Consider the following 22,914-nt stretch of genomic DNA (forward strand, 5'->3'; position numbering starts at 1 on the left):
TCAAGAGACAAGGAATGAGAGAGTGGACAGAAGCCCCACTTGGCACCATCCAAACCCAGGCCTCAAGGGGGCACACCTCTAGGGCCCATCAGTTTTTGTGCTGAGATAGATTTTTTTCTGAATCCCATGTATGGTTTTTTGTTTTTGTTTTGTTTTTTTAAGAGAGAGAAAAATCCAAAACTGCAAAGAAATAGCTTAAGGCTTCTGAGGAAATAGTAGAAGTGACTGGAACTGTCTGGGACCATGATGGAGAAAGTCTTCCTTACTGTGACATCCAAATGAATGGGCTCCAGGGAGCATTTTGCTGTTGTCAACAACACTAGCTCTGTGTTCTTCCTTCTTTAGAGCAAACGTGTAGGAACGGATTCAGTGAACCCTTTTCTGCTTTCTCTTCTTTCACTCCCTGATCTTCCCACCCCACTTTCATTTTATCAGCCTGATTAAGCACGTTCAGAGTTCCCAATTTCTTCTTCTGTCTGCTGCCCTCCTTTGTTGTCTGCTAGGTGTTCACCCGGAAGCTGGAGGAGGTCGGGAGGGTGTTGTTCCTCATCTCCCTGACCCAGAAGATCCCCACGGCCCACAAACAGTCGCACGTGTCCATGCTTCAGGAAGACCTCCTCCGGCTCCCTTCGTTCCCCAGAAGTGCCATCGACGCAGAGTTTTCGCTCTTCAGTGACCCTCAAGGTATCAGGAAAGTTCTCATGTTCCCAGTCCTGACTTTTGCCCCTCTGCTAGATTTGTTCTCAACTAGCAAGCATTCTCATCAGCAGACTGTCTTTAAAGCAGTGGCTCCCAACATGCATGTGGGTTTAGAGTTTTCTTGTGGGCCTGTTTGAAGTTGAAGTTTGATCCCTTGCGGTTTCGGGGCAGAGCCCAAGGACCTGTGTCTTGGTGCTGATGCTGCTTGGCTGAGCACCAAAAGCCAAGATGACTGCTCTAGATGAAACTTCAGCAGTTGAAGTAAGTAGGCTGGGTTGGCTGTGAGAGGGGAGGATGAGAGTAAGTGAAGAACAGACATTTATATGAAATTCGAAGAGAGGTGAGCCATACTTGGAATCAGAGCAACAGTTTCTTCTGAAATGGGAAGAGGAATGAATTTACCAAAAGGGACCTGAGGTAATATTCTGGGGGGATGAAAATGACCTTGAGATTGATGGGATGGATATTGGTTACATGAAGACATAGTGTCTTGACAACACATGGAATTCAACATTTGAAATCAATACACTATAAATTATTCTGAAACAACAGAAACTAGAGAAGGGATTCATTTGGAGCCTTGATTCATTAATTCGGTTGTTAATTGGGGGCAATTAATTTAAATTAGCATCCTTATGCCTCCTGCCCTCATCTGAAAGCTACAGAACAAGGTGTCAGGAATTTTGGTCTGATTGGTAGTTAGAAAACCAAGTGCTGTTCCCAGTCCTGCCATTTTTTGTCTGGGATAAGTGATTTATTTCCTCAACTGCACGGGTGTTTTTTAGTAGCCAAAATGCTGCAAAAGCCTACCCTGCCTTGCCCAGAGTTAGATCAAAGAGGTGACAATGGAAGTGTTTTGAGATCTAAGAAGTAGATCTCTTCCATTCCCAGGGCTGGTGAAAGGCTAATCCTGTGTCTGCCATTTCACCTTCTCACAGCTGGAAAGGAGCTGTTTGGCCTTGACACTCTTCAGAAGAGCCTGTGGATCCAGCTGCTGGAGGAGATGTTCCTGGGCATGCCGAGCGAGTTCCCTTGGGGAGACGAAATCATGCTGTTTCTCAATGTGTTTAACGGGGCTCTCATCCTCCACCCGGAAGACAGTGCCTTGCTCAGGCAGTATGCTGCCACTGTCATCAACACGGCAGTGCACTTCAACCACCTCTTCTCTCTCAGCGGCTACCAGTGGATTCTTCCCACCATGCTGCAGGTGCTTAGGCCCCTCCTCTCAGGCCCGGAAAGGTAACCCTAGGACTCCCAGGCAACAGTTCAACAAGATCACTAGTAATACTGTGTTTTTTCTTGTAACTACAGAAGCCTCCCAACAAATTTCAGGAGTTTGCAACATCCATTTCTATCCTGACATTTTGCATACTGGGTAGGCCCACCCGATACCAGGCCAGGTCTTCCAAAATATGCCCATCTCCAGATCAGCAGTCTCAGCACTGCTTGGAAACTCTGTAGAAATACATGTTCTTGGCCCCAGTCTCAAACCACTACCTGGGGTTGGGGTCTGTACTTCTAGCAAAGACCTACAGATGATTCTGATGCTGTAAAGAGTACAAGAAACACTTGGTAAGCCATGTATGGTAAATATTCAGCTGTTTCTCCCCAGAGATTCCTTGACTGCTCCCTGACCAGAAACTTTCAATGCCACTACATGTGATTAGCAAGAGCTGGAGGAGGCAGTTTATCAGGAATATGCCTACAATATTCTCTTTTTTAAAGATATGTTTTTATTTGAAAGGCAGATATTTTACACACACGAAGAGGAAGGCAGAGAGAGAGACTCTTCCATTCACTGGTTCACTCCCCAAATGGCCACAGTAACCAGAGCTGAACCAATGTAACGTCAGGAGCTAGAAGCTTCTTCTGGGTCTCCCATGTGGTACAGAGTCCCAAGGACTTGTGCCATCCTCCACTGCCTTCCCAGGCCATAAGCAGGAAGCTGGATGAACAGGAGATGCTGGGACAGGAACTGGAACCTGTATGGGATGCCGACATTACCAGCAGTGGATTAGCCTGCTCACTGCACTGGTTCCTCAATATTTTTAATATTACATGAAGTTAATAAGTTGCAAACTTGAATGTATGGTATGATCCAACACGTTAGAGAATGTGTGAGGGAAAGCCAGAATTTTGAAGAAGTATAAACAATAGTTATCTGAGAGGAAGGATTATAGATGATCTTAACTTGTTTTTACACTTCTAAACTTTATAATGAATGTAACTGCTTTTGCCAATCAGTAAAATAAGTTGTAAACAGTAGAGAAATGTCTAGTGGGTATGTTACTACATGTAGGAGTACTCAATACAATTCAAGTAGGGCCTGGGAGCTCACTCTCATTCTCTGTTTTAACAAAGTTAATAAAAATTATGAAAATAATAAACGCTTGTGCAAAGTACAGTTTGTTCAACCCAGGAGGAAATTCACTTCTATTGCAATGTGCCTTATTCTCTTGCAATTTTCTCTAACTTTAATCAGTTACCGAAAGCAGTTATGCTCATTGCATTGTTCAGAAGCCAGTTTAAAAAGCAAATAAAGTTCACATATACTGCTTCCTCTCAGATACTTATTGTATATACTTGCTGAAAATTTTGGCACTCCCTTCCACACACACCACTTACATTCTTGCTCATTCTTTTTTTCTGTGTGTGTTTGTATGTTTGTGTATGTGTTAACCTTTAAACAAAAGTTGGATTATGCCATATATTCTAATTTGTAACCTAATATTTTTGTGGAATACAAAGAATGTTAAGGCAGATTTTATAAATAGCTCTACATAGCTCTAAAGCATTATTTTAATAACCACTCTGTATTCCATTGTTTGATGTAACATAATTCACTTAACCAGTCATCGTTTATGAATACTTAAAGTTGATTCAAGTTTTCCACTATTATAAACAATCTTAGAGCAGGAACTCTTGGACAAATGCCTTGTACATTCATCCAGTTTTTATTTTTTTTTTGAGAGATAAATTCTTATTCAGAAACTTCCCCTTATACTTAGATGTTTAGTATTTGTATGGACAATAACAAATTTCTCTCAAGAAAGTCTATTCCGTTTTACTCTCCAGTCTATCAGTTCGTGAAATTAGCCATATACCTCCATGCTTCCCGTGGGTATGAGTTGTTAAAGCAAGTACAATTTCAGTAAGTTGTAAAGTCACTTTTTGAATCTGTGGCACTTTTCCATAGGTCTACTCTGACTATGAGAGCAATCCCCAGTTGCGTCAAGCCATTGAATTTGCTTGCCACCAGTTCTACATTCTACATCGGAAGCCCTTTGTGCTGCAGCTCTTTGCTAGTGTGGCCCCTCTACTGGAGTTTCCTGTGAGTAAGCTCTATGGAAATAGATGAAGATCAACCAAGTGAAAGAAGCAAAAGTTATTTATTCAGAGCTCTCAATATGTAATTAATAAACATTCCTGCTGTCCCTTGTGTTTTGGCAGAGCCATAGAAGCAGATAGGGGAGCGAAAATCTTTTCAGAGAAGAAACAGTGATATTCAGATATCCTCCCATTGGAAGCTGCTGGCTAGCTAAGCAGTGGGGAGGCTAACCAGCGGTAGCACATATTATGTGATTGGATAGTAGTGCACATCTGGGTTTTGCTGGTTGATACTAGGTAGGAAAAAATTAAGCAAGCTGCCAGTTATCAATCAGGTCTTGGCCATTTTGTGTCAATTACCTAAGAGTCAGAGGTGTACCACTGCAAAGTTCTGCAATAGTATTGCAGGATGCAAGATTGTGTAATCTCCATACCAAATGATACTTCAGAACAGTCTTCTAACCTAATTGGGAGAGTTGCTATGGAATTTATTTCTTCACCTGAAGCACAGAAAGCCAGTCACTCCATTGGGGTGGTGAAAGACATTAGACATTTATTTGCAAAACACAAAGCAAAGGATTTGGGCTGCTGTCACTTAATTCTCAGACAACCACAGGAGCTAAAGGTAAAAGATTCTTATAAACTGAAGATGGGACTGAGGGGTAAATGTTCAGCACATGTCCAAGTCGTTGGCTGGTCAATGAGGTGTACAACCTTCCTCTGAGCGGCAAGTGCTACTGTGTTTTTTTAGGGAATTGTTATAATGGCCAAGTGGGCCTCTGTTCAGTCTAGCGGCTCCATTCAGGTGATAGTTAGGTTTTGGTCCACACCCAAAATTTCCCTAACTGGAAACCCTCAAGATAGTACTGGCCATCAAAGTGTATTCTATTGAAGAAGCAAATGACCTCTTGAGTACCGTGGTTAGAACCTTGGAGAGCCAACCACTGCCACAATGCAGAGTTAATTTTAGTGCTATCAAAGGTGGGGCAAGGACACTTTAATGGAGGAGCCAAGAAGAATGGCACCTGATGGTGTCTAGCATCCACATTAAAGACGCTGATTGGGGGCTAAGTTTCACTTTTGCGATTGCTGTAGATAACAAAGTTAATAAAAGGAGTTTGTATTCATGATTAAAAAAATGTATTAATATTGAGATAGAGTCAATTAACAAAATTTGTATACAGGATGCTGCCAACAATGGGCCCAGCAAAGGAGTGTCTGCACAATGTCTGTTTGACTTGCTGCAGTCCCTGGAGGGGGAGACGACTGACATACTTGATATCTTGGAGCTGGTCAAAGCCGAGAAGCCTCTTAAGTCATTAGGTAAAAGTTAAGAAACTATCTTCCTTGGCATTATTTTTCACACTGTAATTGTTTTTAAAAATCCATTTTAATAAAGACAAAAGGAAGTGGAACAATGCTACAAATTGAGTATGTACATTCTTTTGTCTCCTTTTTTTTTTCTAATTTTCTTTTTGTGCATCCTGAAGATGAAGGAGTTCTCTGCCATGGGAATTATATTAAAGTGAAGTAATGCCACTCTCAGAAAGTTAGGTTATCCTGGGTGTTCTAAGTGAATGCCCTCTGAAATAAAATGTGTAGAACTAGAGATAATTCACATACAAAAACTCATATGATTGTTTTTTGATGTCCACCATAATACTTTTAAAACTATTCTCCACATGCACACACCCAAAAAAGCACCACTTTTCTTTTTTATCTTGTCATTTAAAAGTAGGAAGCAGATTTTCATTTCCTTTACATGAAAAATTGATAGTTTTCACAGTCTAACTGTAAAATCTGAAGTGGCTGGTGGTGCAGTGGGTTAAGGTGCCACTTGTGATGCTGGCCTCACATATCATAGTGCCCTTTCAAGTCCTGGCTGCCTCACTTCTGATCCAACTCTGTTCTTGTACCTGGAGAGGCAACTGACTCAAGTGCTTGGGTCGCTGACACATATGTGTAAGACCAAGATGGTGTTCTTGGCTTATGGATTTGACGTGGTTTAACTCCAGCTGTTGAGGCCATTTGGGGAGTAATCCAACAAATGCAAGATTCACTCTGTGCCTCTTCCTCTGTCTCTGTCACTCTGCCTTTTAAAGAGATAGATGGAAAGATAAATTCTTTAAAAATAAATTTAACAAAGAAAAGCCTACAAGTTATGACTGAGAAAATAATTTTAGGACTAATAAGCTTTCCTTGAGTCCCATAGGAATCCACTCTAATTGTGTGCTGTGGCTTTCTGTCTTTTTAGATTTCTGCTATGGGAATGAAGATCTGACTTTCTCTATCAGTGAAGCCATTAAACTCTGTGTTACAGTGGTGGCCTACGCCCCTGAATCGTTCAGAAGGTGACTACTACAGCTCTTTGGTCCATGCAGCCTTTGATAAATACTTATGACAAGAAAAGAAAATGGAACAAATACAAAGATTCCATTTGATAACATTAGTCAGTAGCATTCTGAAAATTAATTTTTTGGAGATTCACTTTTAGAAACTTGTCACAGCAGAAGCTCTTGAAAACAGCAAATTCTCATTATTTGAAATTTATAGAGTTCAAAATGTTTTGTCTTTTTGGAAAATATTTTCTTCACATAGATTACAAATTAGTAGTGAACAAAATGTCATACCATACACCAAAACTCGTTAGGAAAATAGATCATAAAGATCTATCAGAATTCCTGTCACTTGGACGGTAACAGTACAAATCTTCCATTCGTTTTAACAAGTGCAAGGAATCCAAGAAAACAAGGTGGAGTTACCCGAATGACAAGATCCTGGCTTTGGTCTGATATGTATATCTCATGTCTTGATTGATAGTCCTAGTCTGTCAGTCAGCTCTTCCAGAAAGGAAGAAGCCAAATCAATTACATGCAATATGTCTTCATTCATTAATCTCTAGGTTCCTTTCTTCTCTCCTCCACTAGAATGGGTAATGGTCAAAGAAAAGCCAATACTTGTAATAATGAACTATTTTTACTATCATGAAACATGATGAATGACTAAGAAATGCTCTTGCCATGCAAAATTTCCAACATTTTGTCCTCACAAATGAAGGGGTGGTAGATGTTTGGTCTAGAATTTAAGATGCCACTTGAAATGCCCACATCCCATGTTGAAGCTCATGGGTTCAAGTCCTGCCTCCACTTCTAATTCCATCTTCCATCTTCATGTGCACCCTGGGAAGCAAAAGGCAGGGACTCAAGTAATTTAATCACTGGCATCCATGTGGCATCCATATGGAAGGCTTGAATTCAGTTCCATGCTCCTGACTTCAGCTTGGCCTAGTCATGACTATTGCAGGTGTTTGGGAAGTGAATCTGCCAATGGAAGATTCTGATCCAGATCCCTGCTAATATGCTCACTGGAGAAGCAGAAGGTGATGTCTCAATATATCCTGACACCCATGTGAATGACCAAGCTTGAGTTCCTGGCTGCTGCCTTTGGCCCATTCCAGGCTGTTTTGGGATTTTGAGCAATGAACCAGTGAATGGAATCTCTTTGTGTCTTTCAAATAAGTTTAAAAATAAAAATAATGTGTTTTATTTAAGCATAATGTTCATAAAGAATGTTTCAAGTTGATAATTTTATAGACTCATAAATTATCTTACAATTATCATATCTATTTAACTCCTACTCAAATCACAAAATCAGACAGAGGTACTCTTACCTTGATCTCCAATATGGTAAAGCTTCTTTATTTATTTCTGAACTCCATTTAAATAAAATAATATAGTAGGGGGTTTTAAATATCTGGCCTCCATTACTTAACATTATTTTAAGAATTCATCCATATAACTTTGTATAACAACAGTTTGTTCTTTTTCATTCATTGACAGTATTTCATTGTGTACATTGTCCTAGGTTATGATTCTTTTGCAGACAGTCACTTATATTCAATTTGAAGCTTTTGCAAACATCGCTGCAATGAATTCCTTTGTATATATCCTTGTGCACATAAAAAGCTTTCCAAGATGATGATGTCAGCTTTCACCATCAACAGTATGATGTGTGATTTCTACATTGGCCAATACCTAGAGGAGGAATGTCCTGTATATTGCCGGGATAAATGGAATAAGCCACCTTTTCTTCAAAACCTTGGTCTCTCCAAAAAAAAAATACCAGGAAGCTTTAGCTTCTATGTGCTACCTTCATTACTCTGTCAGTTGTCCAGCCTTTTTCATAGGACAGTCTGCAACATGGTTCTTCATTCTCACAGGAAGTAGGACACTGATAGTCTGAATCATTTTTAAGTTGTCCAAGAGATAGTTAGATTTGAGAGTCTCATCAGTCTGCTGCATATCCATCAAATTCAGAGCATTTTTAATTCCTGTAACCAGAACATGTATTCTGAGAAAACTTACCAGAAACTGACACTCAGTGTTGGTAATAGCCATAGCAGAATGTGCTTGCTGTCTATAGGCAGGAAAGTAGATGTTCTCCAGGATGGCAAGCACTCAGCATCATTTTCCAGAATCCACTGGGCTTCACTGGGGGAACATCCCAACAAAAGATTTATGTTTATGTCATGCACTTACAGTTTTAAAAAGGAAAAATTAACTCTGCATAAAACTATTCAGTTCATACCTTCCCTTTGAGATGATCTTTCTGACATTCTCATTCTAAATTGAATGTGGATCCTATACAGTGACTGGTATCCATTCACCACATAAGCAGACACCATCGGACGTAATCACCACAGACTCTTGCCATAAACTTGCTTAAGCTTTAGAAAGATAGCCTCCAAGGAAAGGGGTTTTTGTTTCCTTAAAATAGCCTCGGCTAGAAAAATCACCCTTGGAAAATTCCTGAATAGAAGCTTTGTTGAAGATTCTGAAGTCTGCTTCTGTGGATGACTGTTGACTCCTCCAACTGTGAATATACACTGCCAAGTCCCCTGATTGGATCGCATGCCTCCTTGCAGCAGAATTCATCACCTTTCAGCCGGGGTTGACTGACTGAACGAATGAATGGATGCTGGTGCACATTTCCAGCAGCACCTTTAACAGGAGTTGATGTGGGTGGGGTGCAAAGGGGAGCTTAGAAGTCTTTCCCTCCCTGGAGAATTGTCACCTTTCCTATTGCTGCTAAATATAACATACAAGAGTAGAACATGCAATATGACTTGGTTTTCTTTCTGTTGCTTAAAGTCTCCAAATGCTGATGGTCTTGGAAGCTTTAGTTCCATGCTACCTACAAAAGCTGAAGAGGCAGACATCCCAGGTGGAGACCGTACCTGCTGCCCGAGAGGAGATTGCTGCCACAGCTGCCCTTGCGACGTCCTTACAGGCCCTGCTATACAGTGTGGAGGTCCTCACCAGGTAATCTCCTTGGCAGGAAGATCCATAGCCTTCAGCTTATCAATCCCCTAGCAAGACAAACCCAGCCTTTATTTAGAGATACTCGTCCCTTATGTCACATAACTGCAAACAGTCCCTTAGTAATGGGGAAATAGTAATTTCTCCATGCTTACTGAATACACACTTCCATACACACCTGCCAGGCTTTTGTGACAGTTTTAACTCTGTGGTCAACAAATCCTTTGTAAAAACATGATCTACATTTTATTAGCTGTAATGCTGTTTTATGACCCAGAGGATGTCTTAAATTTCTATTGAGTATTTTATTAATGTTTTACTGTGAGAAGCTTTATATATTTGTGAGGAATTGTGGATTTTTGCCAATAATTTAAGAAACTGCCTAGCAAATGTAAACTACAGAGTATTATTCAAATGCTAGAATTAGCAATCCTCTATGGGGCAAATACAAATCATACTGAGAGACAATATTGGGTGATTTAGAAGTGGGAAGGTCAATTGGCAGCAGATTTCAGCCCTAAATAAATTTTAGGTGTAAAAGAAGAAAGGTGTAGAGGCAGAAGAAGTTCAGCTTCAATGAAGAGGAAGGAGTTCAGGTGGGGACACAGTATGGTATAAAAGATGGAGTGAAGGTGGGGAAGGTAGCTGCAGGACACAATGTTTATGACTGGTTTTCCTTCTCTACTCCCAATCTAAATTATCTGGGAGGAGATTTTTTCCCCAGGGTAGAGATCAAGATGTCAGAGACCAAGGAGTTATGTCTTTGCTCCTCCATTCCATTCTGCCACGCTGTGTGACCACTCTAAAGTGTCACATCCTTAACACAAAATCCTGTCTATGATTTATCTACACCAAAAGACACCACCCTCCCCAGCTCCGTCATGTTGGGTCAGTAGAATGGCTAGTGGAAACCCTTTAGCTGAGGTAGGATGTTTTCAGCATACATTACTAACAGGGAGAGTGAGAGGGGTTATTTCCACTTTCAATATGTGTTTAGTTTCTAATCATGAGCTCACTGCCAACCTACGTAAGCAGAGGATAGCTCAAAAGTTATGAGTAGAGTATTACTATACTACAGTGCACCTCAACTGAAGAACCAAGACGAGATTGAACAGAGAGGTGTGGCAGACTGCTTCTCCCAACAGGAAATAATCCTGATGCTTTGCTGATGGCTTCATGAAAGTCCTGGGAAGAAGAACATCCGAAGAAGGAATATGCAGCTTACCCGATTCCTTCTATGCCCAATAGCCCCTTCCTACAAATAGAAAAGAGACAAGCTATCAATTTCCTTCTAGGGGCATTTTAATTTTTTTTCTCACATTACATAAATTTGGCAACCACATCCTTTACATTCCCTTTGAGAAGGATAAGTCAGTTGACTTAAATAATGTAATTATCCAAATGTCCATGGGGAGTTATGAATGGAATTCTGGCATTTACAATTCTGTGGCTTTCGGTACTACCATGCCTTTGATAATCTTTTGGTGGAGCCTCACTTTTTGGTAGTACTTACAACAAAATTGGCTTCACGGTTTTTACAAAGAGAAGATAAGAATCTTGTCTTCACTTTCAAATTTCTAATTTTTGTATCTCCTGAAAAAAATTAAGTTTTATATTTGGTATTATCTACATAATAAATAAGTTTATTATGAGTTTATTATTTCTTATTATTTTGTGTTAACACAAACTTACAGGCTTAAAACTGAATTCATTTAATACCTACAATTTTCTCTTCTGGGAGTTAAGCAGATTTACCTGGCTTCTCTGCTTGGGATTGTATAAGATGGAATTCACGATGTTGGCCAAGGGTGTGTATTTCGCATTTTGGTTAAGTTGCTGTTTGGGATGATCACTTCCCAAATGCATGGGTTCAGGTCTTAGCTTCATTTCCAATTTGCATTTTCTGCTAATGTACACACAAGTAGGCAGAAGATGATGGCTCATGTACTTGGGTCCCTGGCATTCATGTGAGTAACTGGATTGAACTCCTGGCTCCCTGCTTTGGCTTGGTCCACCCCGACTGTTGCGAGTTTTTGGGGAGTGAACAAGGAGATGGGACCTTTGCCTGTCATTTTCTCTCTTTCTCTTTCAGCTTTTCAAATAAATACAAATAAGTTATATTAAACAGCCTAGGTTCAAGGGAAAGACTCTACCTCAGGTGGATGCTAAGTTTTAGGCATATCCAGTTAAGGCAGCTTTAGGCTGAGGTTCTCATCCACTTTTTTACTTTTAGCCTTGTGCCACTCTCTGCATTTAGAAAACACTACACTCCTGTCATGTGACCCCCAGCCGCTCTCCAGCAGCAGTTCCTAGCGTCAGTCACATGGTTCAATGTCCCTGCTCCAGCTCAGAAAATATTTTGCTTCTAAAGGATTACTGAATATACATTATATTAAGGGACTTTAGAATTAAATTGAGCCTACCAAATATTTTTCCCTTCTCCGTGAAATGTAGCATATTCAATAGAACAACACCAGGGCAAAGGTCTTTGAAACCATCTTTAAATTTTGCCTGCCACAACAAGACACAGCAAGAGAAGACCTGGTGTGACTGTTAGGAGTTTAGTTACTTTACAGCTACCCTCAGTATATTGAAAATGAGCATTAAAAAGTTCATAGAACAATCTTAAACACTTCCTAAAAACAATATTTTTGAAAGCTACAGCATTCTTTCTATGTCTCATATCAATAAAGAAGCAAATTTTCTTAATATTTAAAGTAAATCTTATAAAATGGGATGATTCAAAACATATTCTGAATTGCTGGCTTGCAATAGATAGTAATTTACCAATCTTCTTGGGTAGCATTAGCTATATTTTGACTAGAGGAATTCTTTTCATTTTTGATTGTTTCTTAGGAAAAAAAAAAATAATTGCTTATGGTGTTGGTGGCCAAAGTACCACCACATCTTTGCCATGTACCGACTGACTAGAGTGGTGAATTGGCACCTATGGAATTGAAGAAGAAATTCTTAACCAGTTCAGATTTAGCAGTTCAATTCCATGTCTTATTTGAACAATAATAAGTTAATATTCAGAACCAAAATGTGAAACAACTTAAATAACAATGAGCTTCTTACCCTTGAGAATCTATGCTGCATTCCCAGTGCCAGGCAGACCAGAGATTCTATGACAGAAAAAGGTAAAAACTAGCTAACCTGTTTTTGCAAGACACTGAAACTACCCAGACACCCCACTGCCGGGAATAAACCCAGAAGAAATAAAGTCAGCATATGACTCCCACATTTTTGGCAACTCAATTCACAATAGCTAAAATGTAGCATTAACCCGGATAACCACAAACTGATGACTAGGTAAGGGAAATGTGCTGGAATGCCAAACAGCCATAGAAAAGGATTCAAATCCTGTCTTTTGCAACAAAATGGATGCAACTAGAGACTAGTGTGCTTTGTGAGAAAAGCCAGACCCAAATAGACAATTATCATATGTTTGATTTGTTGAAGTTAATATGAAAAAAAATCTGAATGTATGTGAGTGAAAGTGATATCTTGTGATTTGGCAACTCATCTTTTTGTTTAGAGGAGCATTGAACTTGTGATTATAGAGTAAATTGAAAGTATATTGTCACAAAATATGAAAAGGAAAAGAAAGGAAGGAGGGAGGTAGGGAGGAAAGAAGGAAGTAGCACTGTTTCCTAGGAATCATATCTATTAGGTTGGTGAAAATTGTTGTCTATGTACTAATAAGTAAATGCAATTTAAAATAAAATCTAAAAAAAAAAAAAAACTAAAGAAAAAGACTACCTTAAAAGTTATGTGGGCTTTAGAAATTTGAAGATTTCATAAATATTTCCACTCTTGCTTTGTTGTGACATTTATTATCACTGTCACAGGCCCATGACAGCTCCACAGATGAGCAGGTGTGACCAAGGTCATAAGGGGACCACCGCAGCTAACCACACCATGTCATCTGGGCTCAGTACCAGGTAATTCACTGTGTTGGACTCTTCTACGATCTTTCAATTACAAACAACTTGAATTTCAGCTGTTGGGAATGAAAGGAATCCTGAGAATAGTTGATAATGACAAGGAAACTCTGTAAGGCAAAGAGAAGATGCAAGTTGAAAGTTACAAGAACGTACCAAGGTTTACTTTAAGGCTGTCAAAGAGAAATACAAACTTCCTTCAGAAATTGATATTTGCATTGCTTTGTCTTCAAGAGAAAACTCTTTGTTCTCTGTCTCCTGGGTGGTCTTTGAACTGTTCTAGTGTTGTTTCATTCGCCTCCAATGAAAAGCAAATGAAACAATAAGCAAGGGTGGTTTCTCATTCCCCTGAAACTATACAAAATGAACCTACTTTTGTCTGGCTCGCCCTGTTTTCTACAGACATTTCATCAAGTTTTGGCTTCCATCCTCAAATAATGCTTTCATGTTTGCTGACAATCTCTTGCCTTTGTTTTGGTATAACACAGCCTTGTGTTAGTTCACACTTTTGTGCTTTGTTTGATCTTTGTTAACCTCTGAATACTCTAGCATGCACCTACACACACATACACACACACACACACATACACACACACACACACACACACACACACACAGAGTTTAATTAACCTCTTCCTCCAAAGAAGATTTAAAATAAGGCAAACCCAAAATTACCTCAGGAATTATCTTCCTCTGTAGGAAGTAGTTGCCAAGGAGGAAATGGAGAGAAACTCACCCTTGTTCCACTCTCTCTGAAGCATGTTTTCATTTGTCTGTCATTATATAAGCCTAGTTCCTTGCTCTATGAGACATATTAATGTGAACAATAAACAAATTGATTCCATTGCTTCTCAGTCTTCTGGCTAAGATCAAGCTTAAAAAGATATATTGCAAACCTAGCTGTAAATTGCTCGATGTGGTTAATTTGTGCCTCAGTTTCTCCCAGAAAAGAATAACAATGCAGGTAAGTGATATGGAGACTTCTTTAAGCATGTTGGCTTAAGTTCAACTACTTGATGAATGGTGCATGGAGAATCTTGAATTCTTATCACACATTTATCAATTCCTGAAGCAGTGTGTCTCCAAACTGAAAAGAAGTCAGCCATGTCTCATCTTCTGGTCTCCTAAAACAGAACATACGGTGTGAAAATTACAACTTAGATTTCAAAGTTTTCAAGAAGTTACCTCTTTTGATTACATTATGAGTTTGGGTATTTTATATAATATTTGTCTTTCAGCAAGTTATATAGCATTGAATCAACTCAAATAACCAATTGCAGCATTGGTGATAACCCATTGCAAGATAAAACTTATCTTTTACAATTATTATGTGCAGGTTTGTGAGCCTAACAAAATGTCTAACCTCACAGAAAAGTTTGCAAGAAGCCCCAGCAAGGGGCCTATGTTCTTTTTCTGAGAGTTTTTCAGAATGGTTTTTTGACTCCTAGGTACCAGGAGCAAGGAGCAAAACTGCATTTTATCAGGTACAGAAAGACTTACTCTAATTTCAATACCAGGCTCTGCTGTCGACATGATTGCCTTTTGAGTTGGCTTGTTGTTCTGCTTCATTTCATTTAATCAGCGCATGCATGCCCAATCTGGACAGGTCTGTGTGTGACTTATGTGAAGTCACCACCGTTCAGCCCGATGATCTTTTCTGAGCTGGTAAATTTTCTTTAGCCTCTTAGATGATTTTCTCTGTGTCCTTTTCCTATGGATTCATTAACTCTTTAGGAACCATAATTTTCTTCGTTGTGATTCCCTTCTCTCGTAGTTGCCACATTCATACATTTTCAGGTCCGAGCTAATTTATATGATTCCCAGGGAAAATCTCCACTTGCTGGAGGAAGGACAAGGCCTTCCCAGAGAGGAGCTGGATGAACGAATTGCTCGAGAAGAGTTCAGAAGACCCCGGGAGTCCCTGCTGAATATTTGCACAGAATTCTATAAGCACTGTGGACCAAGGCTGAAGATATTACAAAACCTGGCTGGGGAGCCCCGGGTCACAGCTCTGGAGCTGTTGGATGTGAAGTCCCACATGAGGTACTCTCCTTGATTTCCCTACCCCTGAGTATGGACACAGCTTGGACCCTGTCTCTAAGTGTGAGTGTTGGGTTGAGTGCATGTATGCATGTGTGGGTGGAGACCTCCAGAATAAAAACTTGAGATGTTCAGGATAATTTATTTTCTGTGATTTATATACATATCATACAGAGCATTATGGTAAGATGTACACTTAGTCCATCAAAAATGATCTCTAGCTGAACCAGGGGAGTGTGTTCTTAAGGTAGAAAGTCAGTCCATTGATTTGTGGCTCAATAAAAGATAATGACAGGAGAATTTGATCACCTGAATTCTTAGAAAAGTAGCCTTCTATAAAGTACCATTTATTTCTCCAGCTGTGATTTCTCACAAGGATCCTCTGTTTCTGCTTTTTGTTTGCATGAAACATGCTTACTAACTAATCTCTGCTTGATGACACGCTCTGCTCCTCAGCATTGAGCCCCGTTGGGAAGTGGCAGTTTTAAATCTTTGCCACATTTTGCTTGGGCCTGAAAACTGCTTTACATGTGTCGCATATGACAGCTTCCTAGTGTTGAAAAAAAATAGTCCTGCTAAAAATTCCAAACTGGATGAGGCTACTGGTCATTTCAATTTTTTTTTTTTCAGTATGTGAGGAAGAGACCTAGTCATAAAAATTCTTTGAAATAGAAAGGCTATTTGTAATAGAGAACAGTTTGGAAAGTTTTGAAAAGTTTAGTTCTTCTATCAACCTAAAGGTAAAATACAGTGTTAAACGATCAAAAATGACAATTCTATTTATTTAAGCTGACAGATTTCTTGATGATTGATTTTTTCTTCTGAGACAATCTTGTGACAAAAAATGTAGAATGTACCAAGTAAAGGAAAGTAAGAGGCCAGAGCAGAAGAATGTTGCTATCCCAGCGTCTAAGGACATCGCCCAGCAGTGCCCTGGACAACTCACACTCCTCGCTACACCGTCCTAGGCAAGAGCTTATTTCAGCTCTGGACTGGAGGCATCAGAGAAAGGGGAGGGGAATTTGGAATGTTAATGCTCTGTTGCCATAGTAACCATGGGGTCTCTGAACCCTCCTTCCTTTCTCAGTGATGGTCTCCAGTGGATCTAAAGAATCTGTGAACAGAGGGACAGCACATGCTACTGACAGACACTTAGTGAGGAAAAGGGAAAAAAATTCCTAGAAGATGGAAACAAAAGAGAAAAAGAAGAGAGCGAGAGCAAGAGAGAGAGAGAGAGAATGGGATCCTGGAATCTCTCTATTCTGTTTTAGAGTATTTGAAGGGAGGGGACCACGAGAGTCAGAGGAGCCTGGAGCTCTCTCTAGAGGTCAATTTCTGTTAAAGCTTCAATGAAGTGATTTATCTCCTCACCTGGCATAAACCTAGACTGCCATAGATAATTGCCATAATTGGTGATGAAGATTATCACAGTGCAATATAAGAGGCAGACATATGAAAATAGCTATAATTCAGCATTTCAAGTACCAGAATCATGTGCTTGCATTTATAAATTTAGCATTTTATAAATTTTTTGAGGCAAACTAGAAAGTTGCATGATAAAACCAAGAAAAAGGTGTAAATTAGGAAGCTACAAAATGTAAAATATTTGCAGGGAAATAACTTCTTCTTAAGATAATATCAGTATATGAAACCCATATGATAGCACGTTAGATCTGAGCTTCTGAACTATTACACCAGTGAAATGATCAAACACAATCTTAGTGTCAATAGGACAAAAGCCACCAATTAGCTTGTAAAATGATACTTTCAAAAAAAGACAAATGTCTCCTATTTGGTGTTTATTCGAAAGAAAGATTGGCATGATAAACAACAGTCTCAACAAAATCCCCATGGCAAAGTGCTGATTTTAGAGGTCTGGATAGTAGCCAGTATAAAAAGTTTATATCCTACATTATCACAATGCGATGCTTTTTTCAATTTGAATGTAGTCTCTGCTTGTTATATGACCAAATTACAACAATATCGTAGCGTATATCTGGCCTCCCCTGTGGCAGCAACTTGTATGAACCAGGATGATTTTCATCAAAAGTACAGTTACTGTACGAGCTGTGCTTACAGGAGCACAAATATTTCCTATCCATGGAAAACAGAGACTAGATGCACTCCACTGATGCCATTCATCTTTAAAGATAAGACATGGCCACCACATTTTCTGTCCAGAAAAGATGCCCTGTGTTGTTGAGCAGAGATGGATCCACAAGCTTTGAGTGGTTACCAGGTGAAGGGTAGAGTTAAAGATTCCTGTCCTAAATCAAGAATCTATTTGGATATGTACAGAAGTCAGAGATCAATGAATAAATATAGGAACTGCAATAGTATTTAAAGTCCTAAGAATCCATCATGCTGAAAGGCAAGAATTGGCCTTTAAAAAGAGAGAAATGGGATCATCAAAGGATGTCAGATATGTTTGCTGAAAGGATTTGAGCAGAAACATGGAGCTAAGAAAGTGTTGAGGCAATCCGTAGGCCTACACTGGCAGAATGTGTGGTTGATTACAACGCTGTCAAGGAAAATATTCCCTGCTAAGAAGGAATTTGTCACTTCATTTCCCCAAACTAGGGCTGCCAAAGCAGGACAGTAACACAAATTCACTCCCTCCTTCCTTCCCTTTCAATCTCCCTCGAAAGTGGCAAGTGTCTTGTTCTCCCATTGGCAACGGATCTTAAGTAATGTTTCTGTACCAAAAATATTTCCTGTAATAGTACAGAACCAAAAAGTTTTTGTTATGCTCAAAGCAGATTGATTTTCTTAAATGAGCAGGAAATACAGAAACTCAGGTAGTAATCCATCAAATAGTGCTCAAACTCAGCTCTGAATGTTGTCCTCATGCTTAAAATGCATTGATCATTTTTTAACGATTTATTTTTTGAAGGCAAAGTGGCTCACAGAGGGGGTTCAGAATGAACAAGAGAGGGAAAGAGGAAGAGAATATCTTCCATTCACTGGTTTATTCCCATATGGTCAGTGACCACAACTTTGCCAGGCCGAAGCCAGGCACCTGGAACTCCATTTGGGTATCCCATGTTAGTGGCAGAAACTCATAGACTTGGGACCATCACTGACTGCCTTCCAGGTGCGTTAGCCAAGACTTAACCTGGCATTCGCAAAACTGACCATGTCTCAAACAGTTCCTGTTGTTATCAATGAAAATAGTGGGTGAAATTAAACAACTGCATGTAGTATATTCTTGTCTTCTATACAGGCAAAGTGAGAAATACTGTTTTCCATATGATACTGTTATGAAAAACAAAATACATAAACTTCTTTAATTTTTTAAAAGATTTGTTTAATTTGTATTGGAAAGGCAGATTTCCAGAGAGGGAGTTCACTCCCCAGATAGCCACAATAACCAGAGCTAAACTGATCTGAAGCCAGGAGCCAGGAGCTTCTTCTGGGTCCCCCACAAGGATGTAGGATTCTGAAGTTTTGTGACATTACAGAACAAAAAGGAGATACTCATCTCCTTCCTCTTGTATATCTGCCTCTCCAGTGAAAGCAATAGTAATAGTGTTTCCCTTTCCTCCATTCTGCTCTCATAGAATCCTTGATGCAACTTGCTACACATATACTGACTGAAGCCAAAGATTCAAATAATGGATGATAATGAATTAATATATTACTCTTATTAAAGACAATTTAAGTCATGGGTATATTTTTAGATTATAAGCCTTTCTGGAAAAAATAAAAGCTCAACTCATATAGTACCGATAGAAGCTAATTCAACAAATGGGAATATGCTTTCTCTTTATAACGTATTCTGTTCTCATTTTCTTCGGTTTTATGTATTTGACAATGATATAAAATTGTATATGTTTTCTCAGTACAACTTTAAGTGAAATTGACTTCCAGACTTTGTATTTTGCTGTCTTTGTATTATTTGGAGAAATGGTTAGTACATATGTCAAAACTGGAAAAGTGTTCAGTCAACCAACAACCAGAAACCTCATTTCCCAGCCTCTTGGCCATTCGTCCTTCAAAACACACACACACACACACACACACACACACACACACACACACACACACACACACACATTTAGATGTAAAGCACTTGGTCTGGTGACTGGCAACTCAGACAACCTTAGAGGGAGTGCCACTTTCTCTCAGGAACTTCCTCTATAAAACTGAATTAGAAAACTCAAGAAGGGGGAGGCAGCCAAAACCAAAGCTATCTAGACAGCTTACCTCTGTCGATCAAACTAAACTCTCAGCAAAGCAAGATGATCGTTCATGTGTATAACAGTACAATAAGCAGCTTTGAAGAAGGGGGATGGAAAGAGAGTGTGAAGAATTTAATTTTAAAAAGAGTACTGCTTTTTATAGGGTGCTTTTGATCTTGACTCTTTGCTGTGAGAGCACTCAGAAGGCATGAAGATTATCTAGACGTTAGATAATAGAGATGCTACTGTTTATGAAGGTTTAGATCCACTTTTAGATGCACAGATGATTTGGGGGGCTGTATCTGTCCCAAGAAGGGACTTCTCCAGGTACGTTGGCCTATCTTTGATGTCCTGGACGTGGTATTCTTCTGTTGTTTCTGCAGTAGTCTGTGATTTTCTATCAATACACACTCGTAGGTTTCACTGTACCACCACATCTGTGGAGAGCAGTGTTGGGAAACATTGAGGAAAATGTCCATGTTCAGGCAGTTGACATATTAGAAGAAGCTGATTGGCAAGAGAATCTCCCACTATACATTGTAACTGTATTCTTTCAAAACATAATCTTAGGTTGGCAGAAATCGCACACTCTCTTCTGAAGTTGGCACCATACGACACTCAGACAATGGAGAGCCGAGGGCTTCGGCGCTACATCATGGAGATGCTACCCATTACTGACTGGACAGCTGAGGCCGTGAGGCCAGCCCTCATCCTCATCTTAAAGAGATTGGATAGAATGTTCAACAAAATTCACAAGATGCCCACTTTGAGGTGAGGAGGCCTCCCAGTGAGCTGTTGACATTGCAAACCTCAAGATTGTTTGTTTCGTAGGATAGTGGATGTTTGAGTTAAAGAACAACTTTAAAGGTTTGGATTGGTGTGTGTGCATAGCTAGCAAGATTTATAATTGTCTAAATGTAAGAATATATATTTTGAAGAAACAATATTTTCTTTAAAAATATATGCGTTCATCCTGAAAAATCTATCCATTTTTAATTTTCATGTTCTTCTGACACAAACAAGAAATTTGGTTATCTTCAGTTCCTTTTCAAACATTGTAAGATATAACATGAACAAAATAAGGAAAGAAGAAAAATTAACTATTGTTCAACATGCCGTATTTAATATAGTTGTATTTTTAGGTACCAATTCCAAGAAATGGCAAGTTTTAAAATAATCAGTCAAATAGAAGTTCACAGCATTGATATAAATACCTAATTCTTACCTCTTCCTCTAATTCAGAATATTAAGTAAATACTCTTAACCACTTTTTCCTGCTCACTGGCTGGAGCACATCTGTTCGTAATCTTCCTGTAAGCCATGTCTCTGAACCAGTCTAGCTAGAGATATGGGCCCAGTTTGGAAACTATAGTCCTGGTGAGCAGGTAGTCCAATTGATGCATGTTGGTAAATCCACTAAATTATCAATTTCAAGTTTGTGTTAGTAACAGAATTTTGGTAAATCCACTAAATTATCAATTTCAAGTTTGTATTAGTTAGTGATGGAATTTTCTAGCCTTTCAAATAGAACCCAACAGTCAATGGAATTCTTATTGTTAAGAATGTATAGCACTTACTATTCTAGTCAGCAGAACTTTTCCAGAGAACAACCTGTGCTTCTCACATATATTTGCTATGAGGAGTCATTGAAAAAAAAAAGACAAATAGTTTTACATCCTATAATAAATGCCCATGTATTATTTCAGGGGAATTTATTTCAGTGGTATAGAAACAACTATTCTGAAAGCATTATTTGTTTAGTGGTCCTAGTGGAACATTTGTGCAATGTCTGATCCAAGATTTACAGCTGATGAGGGTGTGCCAAAATAAATTGTGTAAGCAAATCAACATGTAAAGATGTTAAACACTCCATACACTGACCTATTTGTCATCTGATTAAAGTTATTGTAAAGTACATCAAGCTACCCCCAAACAGATTTTGGATTAATGACTTGACCAGTCAGTAGCAGACAGTTTTGGGAAAAAGCATTATGTAAACATGGGGTTGAGATAGATGTAACATCTTCAGATAATCTGTGTTTAACACAAGAAATGTTGATTGAACATGACCTGTGGATCACCTGAGTATCGTCAGTATCAGAGGTGTCGATGTACCTCCATTTTTTAAAATAAGTTTTCATTTTGTCATTACTTTCCAACAGGAAATACTAGTTAAAATATATTTCCAATAAAATATATGGAAATGGTATTGATATCAGCAGAAATCAAACTGTTAATTGGCACTACATAATTGAATATTCCAACACTGGGATAGTTAGTTTTGATTTTATTATATAAAATCCCAAACTTGTCTAATTTAGGGAAATAAGAGAGAGAAAGATGTCAGATAGATAGATAGACAGATAGATAGATAGATAGATAAATTGCTTGGGAAACCAAAAAAGAACACTTTTAAAAATTGTCTATATTCCTCTAATGTGATTTTTGTGTCAGGAATCAAGTCATATAAGTCTGATTGTATTAGCCTAATTTTAAATCTAATGTGATCAAGTGTAGTCTGATACATGGGTTTCAGAAATGCAGCCAGAGTCAGATTCTCTTGAGAGAAATAACCCCAGTGATGGGTCCCTAACATGGTAGTTTCAGGGTAACCAGGGAACTTAAGATGCAACCCATTCATCATCTCTGTTTTTTCTTCAATAGATTTTGTCTCATTAGTCGAATGGGGCAGGAGTGCCTCTGCTACGTTTTCCGTAACTTCTTCCCCTCCCAGTGTGCTCTGTACTTTTGGAACAACATGGGTAAACACCATCCCGTGTGAAGCACTTTGTTGTCTCAGACACGCATCCTGTCTTAGATGGTGTCAGAATCACTGTCTCATTCACTTGTTTCAGACTTACTCCACAAAGGAGCCAAGCTACTAATGGCTCCTATATTGTATTCCAGGCGACAGGTTGAGTGGGAGCCTGCCAGCAATTTGATTGAAGGGGTTTGTTTGACACTTCAGAGGCAGCCAATCATATCCTTCCTCCCTCACCTTAGGTCACTGATCAATGTCTGTGTCAATCTGGTGAGTAGCCAAGTGGCAATCTTATGAAACTTTGCAAAATTTAACTCTGCTATTGACTTCTCTGAATTGAAGATTTACAGGTCAACCACTTTGTGCCCCTATCTACCCATGAAAACAGACGGCTCAGGTGACACTGAAAATAGTGAGGTACATTTCAAGGTGGTGCGTGGGGAGATACAATGGCCCATCCCTCCACAGATGGGATTTTGACGTACTGCTTCCCATGCACTACTTTGACAATTCACCTCTTCAAGTTGCGCTGAGAGTTGAGGGCTGCCAGTTGGAGAGTGGGGTGGTGGGAACCGTGCAATTGGCTGGAAGTTGAGGTAGTATGGGGTTGGAGGCGCTTACAATGCCAAGAGGATTTTATTTAC

General features: G+C 39.2%; 1 protein-coding gene across 5 annotated transcripts in view; it reads left to right on the top strand.

The window, feature by feature from the left end:
- The window catches only part of UNC80 (unc-80 homolog, NALCN channel complex subunit), a 176,473-nt gene that overhangs the window by 125,641 nt on the left and 27,918 nt on the right, over nt 1–22,914 (top strand). For all 5 annotated transcript variants that reach the window (XM_040984422.1, XM_040984425.1, XM_040984424.1 and 2 more), the window contains 11 exons: nt 504–684; nt 1,638–1,906; nt 3,896–4,030; nt 5,211–5,349; nt 6,281–6,377; nt 9,177–9,347; nt 13,196–13,288; nt 14,737–14,772; nt 15,113–15,331; nt 20,080–20,280; nt 22,417–22,540. In XM_040984422.1, the coding sequence (XP_040840356.1) occupies nt 504–684; nt 1,638–1,906; nt 3,896–4,030; nt 5,211–5,349; nt 6,281–6,377; nt 9,177–9,347; nt 13,196–13,288; nt 14,737–14,772; nt 15,113–15,331; nt 20,080–20,280; nt 22,417–22,540 (1,665 nt within the window). The remainder of the gene's footprint in view (nt 1–503; nt 685–1,637; nt 1,907–3,895; nt 4,031–5,210; nt 5,350–6,280; nt 6,378–9,176; nt 9,348–13,195; nt 13,289–14,736; nt 14,773–15,112; nt 15,332–20,079; nt 20,281–22,416; nt 22,541–22,914) is intronic.

The sequence above is a fragment of the Ochotona curzoniae genome, unplaced genomic scaffold, assembly GCF_017591425.1.
Source record: "Ochotona curzoniae isolate NIBS_2020 unplaced genomic scaffold, NIBS_Ocur_1.0 contig_4148, whole genome shotgun sequence".
NCBI lineage: Eukaryota > Metazoa > Chordata > Mammalia > Lagomorpha > Ochotonidae > Ochotona > Ochotona curzoniae.